Source organism: Mustela nivalis (genome assembly GCF_964662115.1).
Source record: "Mustela nivalis genome assembly, chromosome: X".
NCBI classification, from domain to species: Eukaryota; Metazoa; Chordata; class Mammalia; order Carnivora; family Mustelidae; genus Mustela; species Mustela nivalis.
The window spans coordinates 88165848-88181141 of NC_139040.1; the positions used below are offsets into that span (position 1 = coordinate 88165848).

Below are 15294 nucleotides of genomic sequence, written 5' to 3' on the forward strand. Positions count from 1 at the left end.
CCTCTTAATCTATGAACATAGTTTATCTCTTCATATATTTAGCTTTGATTTTTTTAAATCAGCATTTTGTAGTTTTGAACATACAAGTCCTGATTTATACCTAAGTATTTCAAGATTTGTTTTAGCAATTGTGAGTGGGGGAGTTTATGTGTTCATTGCCAGTATATGGAAATGGATTGATTTGTGTATGTTTATCTTGGATCCTGAAACTTTACTGAGATCATTTTTTAGTTCTGGGAGGGGTTTTGGGGGGGTACATTTGGGGGATTTTCCACTAGATAATCCTTTGTCATCTGCAATTAGGGAGTTTTGTTTTTCCTTTCTGATCTGTATACCTGTTATTTTGTTTTCTTACCTTATTAAAATGGCTAGAACTTCCAGCACTTTGTTGAATGAAAGTGGTGGAAATGGACATCCTTACCTTGTTCCTAATTTTGGAAGGAAGGCATTCAGTGATTTGGGGTATATGGTGTTGGGGCTGGCTGCTACTTCCTGCAGTAGAGGTAGTCTCAAAGCCTCCCAGCAAATGACTGCAACCACAGTAGTGTGATAGCTGCTTGTTTTAGGTAATGTGTGAGTGTGAGTTTTGTGAGGAAAAAGCCACAACTGAATACAAGTAGCTCACTTACAGTTTCCACTAAATGAATGAGATCATTGCCAGAATAACATTGGTCTTGTTTTAGATATTTGGAAGTTGTAGGCAGCAGGCATTTTGTTCATTTTCTTTTATATGAAGAGGTAATTTTTTAAAAAGTAATCTGGAATCTCATATCCTAACATGTGAACCATAGAGGGAAAACTTTTTTTTTTAATCTCTCCAAAAGCATTTTAGAATATACTCTGGATGTTTCACCAGTTCTTCCTGAGTGCCCATTGGTTAAATAGATGCCAACCATGTAGGCAAATATACTTTATTTTCACAATACTGAGTATGTTGGACTAATCTAGGCCAAAAGCCACCTGAAATTTACACTTGTGCTTGGTTAGCTTTTTCTTATGACAGCTGTCATAACATACTGACATTCAGTTACTGCTGTGTAGCAAATACATTATTAGTAGGAGAATCCTTGGTATGTAAATAGCTATCAGTTCACCTCTACTTCTGTCCGGGTGTCCTTGTTGCTAATGGGAGAAACCTGTATTTCTTCCTGTCCCTTGGTCAGAGCATCTTGAGGGATCTGTCTGCCATGAAGGATCATGTAGGTTTATACTGTGGGTTGCCCACTTTTGTGCCTTCTAAATTAAATGGGTTTAGTAAAAATGATTGTGTTCTGTGCTTAGAACATTTGTAGTGGGAGTCTTACACCTCATTTTCTAATTTAAAAATAAAGATGTTGTGTTGCCTTTGTCCTTATAACACAACTAATATATTTTTATCGGTTAAAACAGTAGAAGATACAGATGTGGGTATACATAATCATTTTGGTTAGTGAGTTAACATTTTGATGCATACCCCTTCTAAGCAGTTTAGACATAGGTTTATACTGTTTGTTTTATAACCTTTTTATTTCACAATGAACATCTTTTTGTTATATAATTGTGTGCAATGTTTATAACAGTTGTGTAATATTTTAAACCAATCCTTTTTTGGACGTTTGGTCATTTCCAATTTTTCACTATTACATATGGTCATACAGTATAGAGTCCTGTGGTTAAATATTTGTGTACATCCTTATGATTTTCTTTGGATAAATTCCCAGAAGTGGAATTGCTAAATTTTCCAGAAAACTGCAAGGATATGGTGAATTTTTTCCATCCTGAGGTGTGTTAAACAGTGTGATCTTTTAGTTTCAATTATGAGTTTGAGAGGTTTTAAGAAAAGGGTTTTAATTTTGGCTTAAATTGATTACAGTCTTATGCAACATATGGATGTGGGCCAATTTTGTCTGGAGAGATTCCTTTTTCTTCCCTACCTCATAGCTGTGCGTCTGAGTTGGCATGGCGTCATAACTCCAGAGTTTTTGCTTTAAGCATTTTGCATGTTCTTCATTCTGTCTTGTTTATGTCATTCATGTAGTGCTCAAGATTGCTACTTTAAGTTCTCACTTTTTGGGGGAATTTCTTTTTTCAGGTCGTAAAACGGAAAATTGAAAACATGAAAGTAGACAGGACTAAACTGAAAAAGACACCTACTGAGGCTGTAAGTATCCAGAAGTATGCTCTATTTTTTTCATTTCAGAAAAAAGTCATAGCGGTCAGTTCAACCGTAGTGATCTTCAAAATATGTCACCACTTATATATACAGAGTGCAGTAAAATAGCAAGGTGTCTTGAAACAGTCATATTTACTTTTGAACTTACCTTGATTAAAAAAGTGAACAGGCTAGACGCCACTGGAAATGAACACTAAACTGTTTGTGGCTTTATGTACATAAAGTGGGCTCCCTGGCTGCTGTCCTATGCATTGGAAGGCAGTATGGTATAATGGAAAGAGCGGATGTGGATTCAGATTCTCTCTGTACTTGTGGGGTCTTTTTCAATTTTATTTTCTTGAAAATTAAAGTGGTAACACCTTTCTTAAGTAGATTTTTAAATTATGGATTCTTATTCATACAGTTCAACTTAACCTGTATTAACCTGTGTATTGGGTGACCATGTCAGTTGTTCCTGTGTCAGCAGTAGAAATCCCAGCTTTTAGTCCAGTATTCTGTCAGCTGGCTTAAACTGCATTTTGAGATTAAGAAAGTATTGCTTTGTTAAGACTCCTATAGATCCCATTATGCTGTAGTTCAAGGACCACGAGCTTTGAAATTAGACATGAGTTTAAATCACTAGATTTTTGTGGCCTGGTTTTCTTTTTTTTTTTAATATAATTTTTTATTTTTTATAAACATATATTTTTATCCCCAGGGGTACAGGTCTGTGAATCACCAGGTTTACACACTTCACAGCACTCACCAAAACACATACCCTCCCCAATGTGTGGCCTGGTTTTCACAGCTGTAAAACTTGGTTGATAATTTTTCTCTTCTTGGTGTGAGGCAGATGCTTAGCCAAGGTACCTGGCACATAATTAGTTCGTTTTCTAAATACAGGCCACTTGGTTTTTAAAAACTGTAACTACCTGGCAAGTATCACCATGGATATCACTATTAACATTTTGCTATATTTCTTCTAGTTTTTTTTTTAAAGATAATTGCATGGACATTCTCCTGCCCTTTTTTTGTTAAGCATTATACTAATGAATGTGAGAAATGCTATCTTCCCATATCCTCATCAACAATACAGATTATCTTTTAGATTTTTGTTAATAAGTGGAAAATATTTCATGGTTTTAATTCTCATGCTTTAATTAGGTATATTTTCAAATTTATTGGCCTTATATTGGTTGTCTGCTCATGCTGGTCATTTTGTATTTGACATTGGAATATTCAGGTTGTTTCTTATTGAGTGCTGTATATATCAAGTATGTTCACTTTCATATCTATTGAAGATACTTTCCTTTTGATTTAGTTTTTAATGTGTTTTGGCATCTTGAATTTTTGACAGTTATATACTCATTATTTTGAAACTAAAGAACAAAAAGAAAACTTGCCTTAAGAAACTACACAAATTACAGGGTGCCTGGGTGGCGCAGTGGGTTAAGCCTCTGCCTTCAGCTTGGGTCATGATCTCAGGATCCTGGGATCAAGCCCTGCATCAGGCTCTCTGCTTGGCAAGGAGCCTGCCTCCCTCTCTCTCTCTACCTGCCTCTCTGCTTGCTTGTGATCTCTCTCTCTTCCTGCCTGCCTCTCTGCCTACTTGTGATCTCTTTCTCTGTCAAATAAGTAAATAAAATCTTAAAAAAAAAAAAAACTACACAAATTAAAACACTGGCATCAAGGCACCTGGTGGTTTTTTTGGTTAAGTGTCTGCCTTTGGCTCCAGTCATGATTCCATGGTCTTGGTATCAAGCCCAACATTGGACTCCCTGCTCAGTGGGGACTGCTTCTCCCTTTCCTGCTCCTCCTGCTTGTGCTCACTCGCTCACTCTCTGTCAAATAAATGCAATCTTTTTTAAAAAATAAAGCAGTGGCATTGGTGTAAGAAGATAACCTAGGAAAGCATGCTAGTGTGCATGTGCATAAGAACTTAACATATGATAATTATAGGAATTATTGGTTGATAGGGAAGGACAATATTAGTCAAGAAGCCGTGTCAGGAAAATTGTTTATGACTTTTGAGTGGGGGTACTATTATAATGAAAGAAATTCTAGATAAAAGTCAAATATTTTTAAAAGAAATAAATTACAGGTGAAATGTAAATGAATATTTACTTGGTTTTTGATTGGGTTGGCCCTTCCAAGCATTGAAAGAAAGGGGAAAAAAATAACAAGCATTAAGTAGTATATCAAAAGTAAAAAGGCACATGACGAGCTGCAGAAAATACTTATAATAACCTAATACACAGTTGACCCTTGAACAATATGGGTTTGAACTGCAAAGTTCTCCTTCTGTATGGATATTTTTCAGTAAATACAGTATTATAAATATATATTCCTTACTCTTTTCCTAAAAATCATAACATTTTATTTTCTAGTTTATTATGAGAATATAGTATATAATAAACATACCATAAAAAATACGTGTTGAGTGTTTGTGTTACCAGTAATGCTTCTGAAAGTCAACAGTAGGCTGTTAGTAGTTAAGGTTTTAGGGAGTCAAAAGTTCTACTTGGGTTTTCTACTGCATGGGGGGTAGTCCACGCCTCTAACCCCCATGTTGTTCTGCAGTGAACTGTAGTTGATATCTGTAGTAGCTATATCAGTAGGAGAGATGAATATCCCAATGACAAAGTGGACATAGGTCATTTCAGAAAAGAACAAATTCAGTAAACTTTCAGAATAATTTAACCTTGTAGATAATCAGGGAAATGCAAATTAAATTTTTTCTTCTTTTACCTAGTGGATTCTTACAGATTTGTTCTTGGGGTGACACATATACACACATATCCTGGCTCAAAACATTTGATAGCTCCAAGCAAATTACTTAAAGTCCTGGAATTGGAATTTTTAGATCACTGCCTATATATTTTTTTCTTAAAGATTTTATTTATTTACTTGAGCGAGAGCTTGAGTGAGAGGGAGAGAGAGTAAGTACAGAGGGAGAGGAAGGAGCAGACTCCCTGCTGAGCAGAGAGCTCCATGAGGGGTCCTGAGTTCATGACCTGAGCAGAAGGCAGACACTTAACCAACCAAACCACCCAGCCGCCGCCACCTCCCACCCTATACATTTTTAAGGCTTGAAGATGCCTACTTTACTTGAGCAGCATACCTAGTTGTCTGTATTGTGGTTAATACTAGATATTATTTTTAAGAAGAGCATTAGAAAAAAATTTTTTAACCTTTTGACCCCCTTTACCCATTTTCCCACCTGTCCATCTATTGCAGTCAACAGTCTGTTCTCGTATCTATGAGCTTGAGTCTTAAACTTGTTTTTTGTTTTTTAAATCCTGTGTAGAAGTTGAGATTATATGGTGTTTTGTCTTTCTCTAACTTATTTCATTTAGCATAATGCCCTCAATGTTCATCCATGTTGTCACAAATGGCAAGAATTCATTCTTTTTTATGGATGAATAGTATTTCACTGTATATGTATACCGTATCTTTATCCATTCATCTGTCAATGGATTTAGGCTATTTCTGTATCTTGGCTGTTGTAAATAATGTTACAGTGACAATGGGGGTGCATATATCCTTTCAAATTACTGTTTTCTTTTCTTGGGTTAAACACCCAGAAGTGGAACTGCTAGATCATATGGTAGTTCTGTTTTTAAGTTTTTTGAGGAATCTCCACAGTTTTCCGTATTGGCTACACAAGAAGGACATTTATTGATCACTTTGTATATCAGCAACTGTGCAAAAGCGTTTTCCCCTAGATTTGATACCTTTACTGGAAGAAATCAATGTGAACCTTGGCAATCAGTATGCATCCATTGAACTGGCAAGTGCTTTCTTTTGCATTACCAGGAGAAGGAAAATAACAATCAGTTGCATTTATATAGCAGGAACAAGATGGTAAAGATAGACTTTTGTCCCTGGAGCATTCTGGAAACTATAAAATCCAGAGGGACCTTGATACTGCTGATAAAACAGAACATGATACTGCTATATTAAATTGATGCTGACTGAACCTTGTGAGTAGGAAACACAAGTACCTTAGATGCCTTAGGCATATGTGTGACAGAGACTGACTTCCCTTTGAAGCGTGAGGGTCTTCTACATCAGGAAAGTTTCTAGGGGTCCAGAAGTCTGGGAAGATTCCCTTTCTAAAGTGAGAGATGAATTGCTGTACCTTGTACCATATACCATGAGACAGAGGAACAACATATGAGGTAGGTGCCTCTTTGGATTGTGGAGCCAGCATACATCAAATTTGGACTTGCTCTTTTGATTATTTACTGGATAACCTCTAAAGTGATAGTGATGTCTGGATCTAGAAAAGGCTCGGAAAGGTTCAGGTCATGATATAAGCTGCCCTACTACGTGGACATTTTGACCTAGTAGAATAAGATGTCTGACTTTCGTATCAGCTAAAGATGCCTCTGGCAAGCTATGATAGGAGAAGTACAGCTGAGATTCCTAGAATTTTGGCAAGGCTGTTTTCTGCCAACAACTATTCTAACATTCAGAAAAGCAACTTCTGGCTTGCAACTGAAACTTGATAAAGACTGAATGCCTGATTATGAGATACCAAGTGATAATAGGATTCAAATGTTCATCATGAATTGGGTGTAATCTAACTCACAGAATCAAAAAATTGGATCTGCATAACTGCATTCTGTTAGATATTGAAGTGGTATAATTGATACTAAGCCTGAGTAGGTCCAGAAGGCACAAGTGAACTACATGAGTAGGTGGTACAGACTCACATGTTATGTTTCTCTTGCTCCATCATCTCTCCCTCCATCTATATGACTTCAAAGAGAGGAGAAAAAAGTACAGGCCTGGTTATGGAAGTATTTTATGCCAAGTATTTTCTATGCATTTAATTACCACAGAAATTTGAGGTAGCTCTTAATAATGCTTCCTCAGAGGAAAGAAAAGGTTGGGGACTTAGCTTCAAGAAAACCTTTAAACTCCTGTTTTTCCCTGTTCTGTTTTGGATACTGAAAATACCTCTAGTTATATATCACAACAATATTGCTGGATAAATAGGTGGTGGTGGTTCATTTTGCAGAAGAGGATACTAAGATTCAAAGAGGTAGCTTACCAACTATCTAATTCCAAAGTTCATACTCTTTGTAGTGATATGCTGTTTCTCAATATTTAAGCTCCTGTTGTATGAAGTAAGTGCTAAAGCAGGTAGGTGGCAAACATTTGATTCTCACGTTACCAAGGTAATTATTAGGTCTCTTTTCCTGGTAAGAAAACTGGTTGAGAGATTGGAGTAGCTCATGATCAAACAGCTTATTAAACATCAAGATAATAAATGAACCCAGTTTTGTTTGATTGCAAATCTAGGCCCATTTCCAGGATACCATATTGCTTTACAGGGAAAAAAAAAAAAGCAAGTGTAATCATTTCCAGTTGCCATCCATTAATAGAAGACATCTCTGTCCCAGTCCCTAGCCTTCTTCCTCCTCCACTTTCAGAAACTTTACTATAAGCTTTCAGTCCACACCTTGTTACTGGAAAAACAGGCCCTTTCATCAGTAGAAAGAGAGCAGGAATATATGGCAATGGGAATCCAGTAAGGATGAAGTCCCAGTTTTACAAAGTTAGAAGGTCTTTGCCTTCTACAGTTAGAGGGTTTAATGTTGCAGAAAAATACAGCCAGTGTTAATTTTCACCTTTAACTGTGAATTCACTAGGGCTTTTCAGTGTTCCCGATTCAACATTTCTTATCAGGCATTCTAGTTAACTTTCAACTGTGGTACAGATTCTTCATTTTGTTTTTATTGGTGTCTAGCTCATTTCCTTTATTTCTGTTGTGTGTACCCTTCCAAGTAGATTGTCTACGTGTACAAGTTTATCCAAGTTAAAAATGCACAGATGAATTGTTTTATTGTAATATTTCCCTTTAATCCCAAGTGATTGGCAAATTTCCCATTTTCTAATGTTGTATATTCTTTAAAACGTTAAATTGCTAAGTGTGTTGGCCTAAAGATTCCTTTTCCTATTCTTTGTTTTTGTGTACCCCTCATCCTCCAAAACACTCTTTGTGAATACCTGTTTTCCTCAGCCTGCAGACTGCAGAGCCTTAATAGACAAACTCAAAGTTTGTAATGATGAGCAACTCCTCTTGGAACTGCAGCAGATCAAAACATGGAACATTGGGAAGGTATGTGAACCCATGCTCCCAAAAGACAGGGCTCCCTGGACTATTACATCTTTTTGTATTCTCTGTATGGGAAGAGAAGCCACAATGAGGTAGCATCATTCATCAGTTACTTAATGATTATCTTCTGTATGTCTAGTACAGCTCTAGACCAGTAGCTTTTAGCTTGTGAACACCAAGGAAATTGTGAAAGAAAATTTTGCTAGCTGAGGATGAAGAATGTTTACACAGGTATTGATAAAGAATTTCAACCACAGGATTCCATCAGTTTGATTGACAATATAAGTTTGAGATAGTTAAAAGAGTCTTCTTTAGAGAACTCTAAAAATGAACACTTCTGATAAAATGGGTTCTGGCAGGGAGAGTCATTGTGTTCGTAGACCTCAGAATGTAGCCAGAATTCTCTCTCTGAAGACCTAATTAAGGTGTCTACTGGTGTTAGTACATGTGTACTTTGATGGATATAATAATGAACTCAGGTTTATATGCCTCAGAGTATGATATTTCTCATACGGGTTTCTGTACTGAGGTGGGGGGGTTAAAGAGAAGCAGAGGTAGGAAGTGAACTTGTCTAGGTGTCTTGCTCAGCAGTCCATTGTAGCAAAGCACCCACAAAGTACTTAGTACTTTATTCTTTGATGTTCCTCTTTCTCTTCCCTTCTCCAGTGTGAGTTATACCACTGGGTGGATCTGTTGGACCGCTTTGATGGAATCCTGGCAGATGCTGGACAAACAGTGGAGAATATGTCGTGGATGCTCGTATGTGATAGGCCGGAAAGAGAACAACTGAAAATGCTTCTCTTGGCTGTGTTGAACTTCACAGCCTTGCTCATTGAGTACAGCTTTTCCCGGCATCTGTACAGTTCCATAGAGGTAGGAGAGGTTCAAGCCTGTGTGGTCTCTTCTCAAGTAGAATTGTTCATGTCCAGAGATAAATTGCTATTTCTTTCTGATAATTGCTTCTTTCCTTTTCATTATGGAGGTCTAGGGTTTTCAGTGTAAAAGACAATAATGATGTTTCTTGGATATAGATACCCTTCATAGGTTGTTGGGAAGGTTCTTTACCTTCACTCTACCTTTCCAGATTCAAGAAATTAGTGAGAATGTAATACATGTATTGATGTATTCTTGGGAATTTCCAAAAAAAATTGATCTTTGTTCCAGGTTATTAGAGCAGGCCCAAGTCACTTAAACTATTAGAAATAGTTTTATTTCCTTGATACATTACTCATTGCCTAAGTGCCCTGTTAGTGTTAATTTCCCCAGGTCTTTGGTAAAGAAATAGGGTAATAATTGAAAGGAAATGGCTTGGGAAGAGTGGAATAACTCAACTAAAGTGTAGCACCCACAGTTTTAAGTGAGAAACAGATAAGCAGTCTCTTAAAGATAAAATAGATTAATTGCAAAAGGAAATCCATAGCCTTCAGGATTATCAGCAACCAGAAATACCTAAGTTTTTTGCCCTCTAAATGACATAATGATTTTAACACTGACCAAATGCTTCAATATATTGATGAACCTTGATTTTATTTTAAAAAAAATAAGTAGTCACTCTTGGGTTACTGTTACATACACTATACTGTAACAGTCATAAACGCCACTAGCTGTTGTTGATATCTTTAGCTTCTGTATGGAGGACCCTGTTTTATGTTTGTCTCAAAGGATACAGAGGAACAATATAATTATCTTTCTTTCACAGTACTTACAGTCTGCTTAGAGACTTAATGTTCTTGAGTTCCACTATATATTAAAATATCACTTTTGTCTCTTGTAATCCTCTGTGGGGATACCTGTGCAATTTTGAGCTGTTGCTCACTTTTTAAAAAAACTTTTGTTGGACTTTCTGGCTTACTGCTAGATTATAAGCTGCTTATGGACAAGGTTGCATGTTGTAGGTGCTCAAATATTTATAAATGGTTTTTTTGTACTGTTAAACTTCTTGATAGCTTTGTATATATAAACAAATCTATTACTACATAAGCATTTTAAGTTTTCAAGGCCTAGTGTGCCCAGTACCATGAACTTGCCCTTTTTGTTCCCTGTAGCATTTGACAACTTTATTGGCTTCCTCTGATATGCAAGTGGTGCTGGCAGTCCTTAATCTTCTGTATGTATTTAGCAAAAGATCAAACTATATCACACGCCTTGGATCTGACAAGAGAACCCCACTGCTAACCCGGCTGCAACACTTAGCAGAGGTGAGTCATGGGTAAAGAGTTGGAAGGGCACAGAAATCAGACCGTATAGTTCATTTTCAGAGGTGTTTTTTATATTGTCAAAATGGATAGTAATCCCTAAGTTTATTGGCCTAATTGAATAGAATTATGGGGGCCCCCTTAACTAAGTAACCCCCAAAACCTAAGAAGTATTTTCATTTGTTACAAAGCAATTTTGAGGGATTTCATGAATTCCTACTCATAAAGCAGAATCACTCTTTGTTCCAAAATGACAACAACTTTTCTAGAAAGAAAGTTCATAATCAGATTCTACTTAGGAATTGTACTATGGTACAATCTGGATTTGAGTCTTGTCCCTGCTTATTAGCTCTGAAACCAGTTTTCTCATAGAATTTAGTATATCTACCTTAAAAGTGTTTCAGAATAAAATAAAATGTAGGTTACTTAGTGCTATGCTCAGTAATTGGTTTGTGATGGTAGTAATTAGAATTGAAGGCAAAAGAAAAAACCCTCTCATATAAAAGTTCAACTCAACCAAACTATTGTCTAGTGTTAGAGACACAAATTGATCATATGTACTTAAGGTTTGAGAGAGGTAGAAGGCTTTGCTAGAAAGCTTGCTTATAAGAAAATTGAGGGGCACCTGCGTGGCTCAGTCAGTTAAGTGACTGCCTTCAGTTCAGGTCATGGGATCAAGCCCCATATCATGCTCTTTCTTCTCCCTTTCCTCTGCCTACCACTCCCTGCTTGTGCTCTCTCTCTTTCTGTCAAATAAATAAAATCTTAAAAAATTGGTAAGGCTGACTTCTTAAAAGCCAATTAATGATTACCTCATAAATAATAAAACTTAATTTTCAGGCTATTTTTAGGTACATGATTCCTTAAAAATCTTTTTTTTTTTTTAAAGATTTATTTATTTATTTTAGAGAAGGAGACAGAGTCGGGGTGGGGGTAGAGGGGTAGAGACAGAGGAAGAGTGAGTCTTAAGCCAACTCCATGCTGAGTGGGAGCCCAACACAGGGCTCAGTCTCACAACCTGAGATCATGACCTGAGCTGAAACCAAGAGTTAGACTCTACCACCCAGGCACCCTTCCTTAAAAATCATTTTTGAATAATGATGTGTGACATGTATTATGAAAATTCTAGGACGTATAGAAAAATGAGAATATTAATCACTTTTAATTCATGCAGATGGAGCTCCCTTCAAAATTTGAGCAAATTTTCTTCTTGTATTTGCAAATATGTATATACAGATGTGCAGCCTGTTTTCTTAACACAATTTTCTCATGTTATTAACAAATGTAAGACAGTTCAGTATTGGCTCCCAACTTAACAGTAAGAGAAAGAAGCCATATTTCAATAGAAGCTTCAAAAGCATTTGATAAAATTCAGCATGTTAATTAAAACTAATACAGACTCTTAGAAAGCTAGGAAGACAAACTTTATATAAATCATCTACCAGAAGTCATAATGGAAAAACTGAAGCATTGTTGTTGAGTCGAGAGTCACATAAAAATACTATTACTTTTTGCCACTTAAATTTATAGTAGAAGTCCTAACAAATACAAGAGAAAAGAAGGAAATGAAGGATACATATTAAAATAGACAACTGGTGGCCCTGGCTGGCTCAGTCAGTTACGTGTCTGCCTTTGGCTCAGGTCATGATTCTGTGGTATTGGGATCCCTACTCTGCAGGGAGCTGCCTTCTCCCTCTGCCTCTCCCCCTGCTTGCGCATGTTCTTTGTCAAACAAAGTCGTAAAAAAAAAAAAAAGAAAGAAAAAAAGAAAACTTGATACTATTTGAAGGTGATAGGATTGAGGCTTTTGGTTTTCTGCGGAGGTGGTATAAAATTATTAGAACTAATAAAATTAGCCAGTAAATAATCACTATACAGAAACAAACATTTCTTCCATACATTGGTAATAACCAGTAAGATGATTAGAAAAAAGACCCCATTCATGGTATCAACAAGTGTATTAAAATAAGCCATACTGGATAAAGCCATAATTTAAGGAGAAGGTAATGTAGAACGTTATAGTGTGATTTACTAGTAGGGAAGGAACTCTTAAAGCATAAATCTTAACTGTAAAAATTTGAGTTTGATAATACAAAATTAAGATTTCCCTTTCAGTGAAAAACATAACTCCCTACTGGTACTTAAATTGGAATGTAAATCAGCGTACTGCTTCTTTGAACAAGAAAAACATTAGTTGAAATAAACAGTGTACTTACTGATATGGTTGACTAACATTTCTGGTGCAAACTCATTTTGTCATGGACCAATACCACATTCAAACAATTGGTGCAATATCAGCTGGCCTGTGTACAACATTAAGCAGCACTGCCAAAGATAAAATTTAACAGAGTAGTAAGTGATAGATCGAAAGTGGTTAGCCATGTTCTAAGACTATCAAGTGGGGGCGGGGTGCTGCAGTGGCTCATTCAGTTGAACATCTGACTCTTGGGTTTGGTTCAGGTCATGATCCAGGGTCATGGGATCAGGTCATGATTGCAGGCTCTGCACTTGGGCTCGGTATCTGCATGAGTGCCTCTCTCCCTCTGTTCCTCCCCCTCCCCACCAAAAATAAATTAACAATTTTTTTTAAAGTATTGTCAAGGGCCTGTGTTAGTGTAGTATATTTAAGGGACACCTCCAAATTAACAAGGATAAACAAAGGCTATGCATAGATAATTCAGTGTTGAAACTCATTAGTAATTACAGGAATACTTACGAAACTTATTAGTTTATAAAGCTATTAAACTTTTTTAAATTATAAAATTAATTATAAACAGCTTATAAAACTGTCATGAATAGAAATTAGAAAACTGTGTATTGGTTAAGTGTTAGCAGGCACGTGAGGCTATGGGAACCCTTGACTCTTACTCCTGGGTATATATCCCAAAGGTGGTATCACAGTATTCCTTAAGGTAACATCTGGGAAAATATTGCATCATTGTGGCAATTAGTAGATTGGGTACCGGAAAATGTGGTACATGCATATTATGGAATATGTAGCAGTTAGAAGCAGTGAACCAAATAATACATGTAGCAACATCAGTAGCTTTTAAAAATAATGCTGGGGGGTGATGAAAAATGTTTATTGGTCAGTACCATTTCTGAAACTTAAAAATGTACACACACAGCAATGTAAAGTTTTGAAAAAAATTACAGATATCAGAAGTGAAAAGTGTTGTCTTTGGCAAGGAGAAAGGAATGTGAATGGGCAATAATCAGATGGTTTACATAAGTAAGTAAAAGAAAATAAACTTAATCAGCAGTATTTAAGATCTGTTAGAACAAAACTAAACCTTTATCTACAAATTTAAAAGATCTAAATTTGTGAGCAGAGACAACCATTTTTTTGCATGGGAAGATGCAGTATAGAAGAAGCTCTTTGATCAGATTAGGGTCAATAGTTGTTAGGTTAGTTATTGTTAAAATGTTAAAGCAGATCTTTGTTAAAAATGTCATTAATACATAACACTTTTTTAAAAATTTTTATTTATTTGACAGACATCACAAGTAGGCAGAGAGGCAGGTGCAGGGCAGGGGAGGCAGGCTTCTGAGCGGAGAGCCCAATGCGGGGCTTGATCCCAGGACCATAGGATCATGACCTGAGCCAAAGGCAGAGGCTTAACCCACTGAGCCACTCAGGTGCCCCTACATACCACTTTTTTAAAAAGATTTTATTTTTAGAGAGGAGAGTGAGCGGGGAAGGGGGCTGTGAAGGGGGCAGAAGGAGAGAGAATGTCAAGTGGACTCTAGACTGAGCATAGAGCCCAGTGCAGGGGAGTTTAATCCCATGATGCCAAGATCATGATCTGAGCCAAAATCAAGAGCCTGAGGCTTAACTGACTAGCCACTTAGGTGCCCCAGTGCATACAATTTTTTAAAAACTGAAACAAAAATGGCAATTCCTTTTCCTCCTTCTAATGTAAGGCCATAGACACTACTTTGAGTGAGAAATAGTCTGTTCTCTTACTTACATAAACTACAACGATCATCTCTGATTTTAAAGTAGAGCAACAGTGTAAAGACTTCTTTGTAAAGGAACCTGAATGCAGAATTAGAAATTTTTATAATTTACCCCTGAATCTCTTTTTCCTAATTTGACACTTTTAAAAATCTTACCTTTTAGCTTTTGCCAAATATTTGGATTAGTTTTAATATAGTTTCCTTTACAGTTTAAATCATTGTTCTGTGTAGTGTTTTAACTTCCTTGTATACAACTGACATAAATGAGTTTAGAGATAAACGCCTGATTTGGTACACATACAGATAACTGGTGGAAGCAAAAGAGTGATTGCAAGCAAAACATATATTCAGTATGTTTTAAGTTTTTTAATTGGTATAGGAACAGACAAATATGTCTGCAGAATAAAATAGTAAGCCCCATGTTGTTTATAAAGAAAAGTGGGACAATTCAAGAGAAAAATGTGTTTAGATCATTTCTTTACACTATTCACACAAATCCTACAAATCTATTTAGAAGTAAATATAGGCAACTCTTTAACATCTTTCATGAGGAAGGATTTCCTAAGTCAGGAAACCTATAAGCCATTTTAAAAATTGACAGATTTTATGTGAAAATAGTAAGACTTCTGTATGATAAAATAGTTATAAGTAAAGGGCAGATGACTTCTTTCTTAACCTGGGAAAAAGTATTTGACTGTGTACAACAAAGGAGTAACACATTATGTAAAGCTTTTACAAATCATTAAAAATGTAAATAACCCAGTAGAAAAACATGCAAAAGTATATGGACAGATAATTCATAAATGAATATGAAATCACTTTTAAACTGTCAAGAAAACATGAAAAGAGTACACCAGTAATAATGGGGGAAATGTACATTA

The 15294-nt window shown here is 36.2% G+C and overlaps 1 protein-coding gene across 40 annotated transcripts in view; it reads left to right on the forward strand.

Moving 5' to 3' along the window:
• HUWE1 (HECT, UBA and WWE domain containing E3 ubiquitin protein ligase 1) overlaps positions 1 to 15294 on the forward strand; it is a 171741-nt gene that overhangs the window by 29097 nt on the left and 127350 nt on the right. For all 40 annotated transcript variants that reach the window (XM_082717517.1, XM_082717511.1, XM_082717518.1 and 37 more), the window contains 4 exons: positions 2072 to 2140; positions 8163 to 8261; positions 8925 to 9131; positions 10304 to 10456. In XM_082717517.1, coding sequence (XP_082573643.1) covers positions 2096 to 2140; positions 8163 to 8261; positions 8925 to 9131; positions 10304 to 10456 — 504 coding nt within the window. In that variant the 5' untranslated portion in view covers positions 2072 to 2095. The remainder of the gene's footprint in view (positions 1 to 2071; positions 2141 to 8162; positions 8262 to 8924; positions 9132 to 10303; positions 10457 to 15294) is intronic.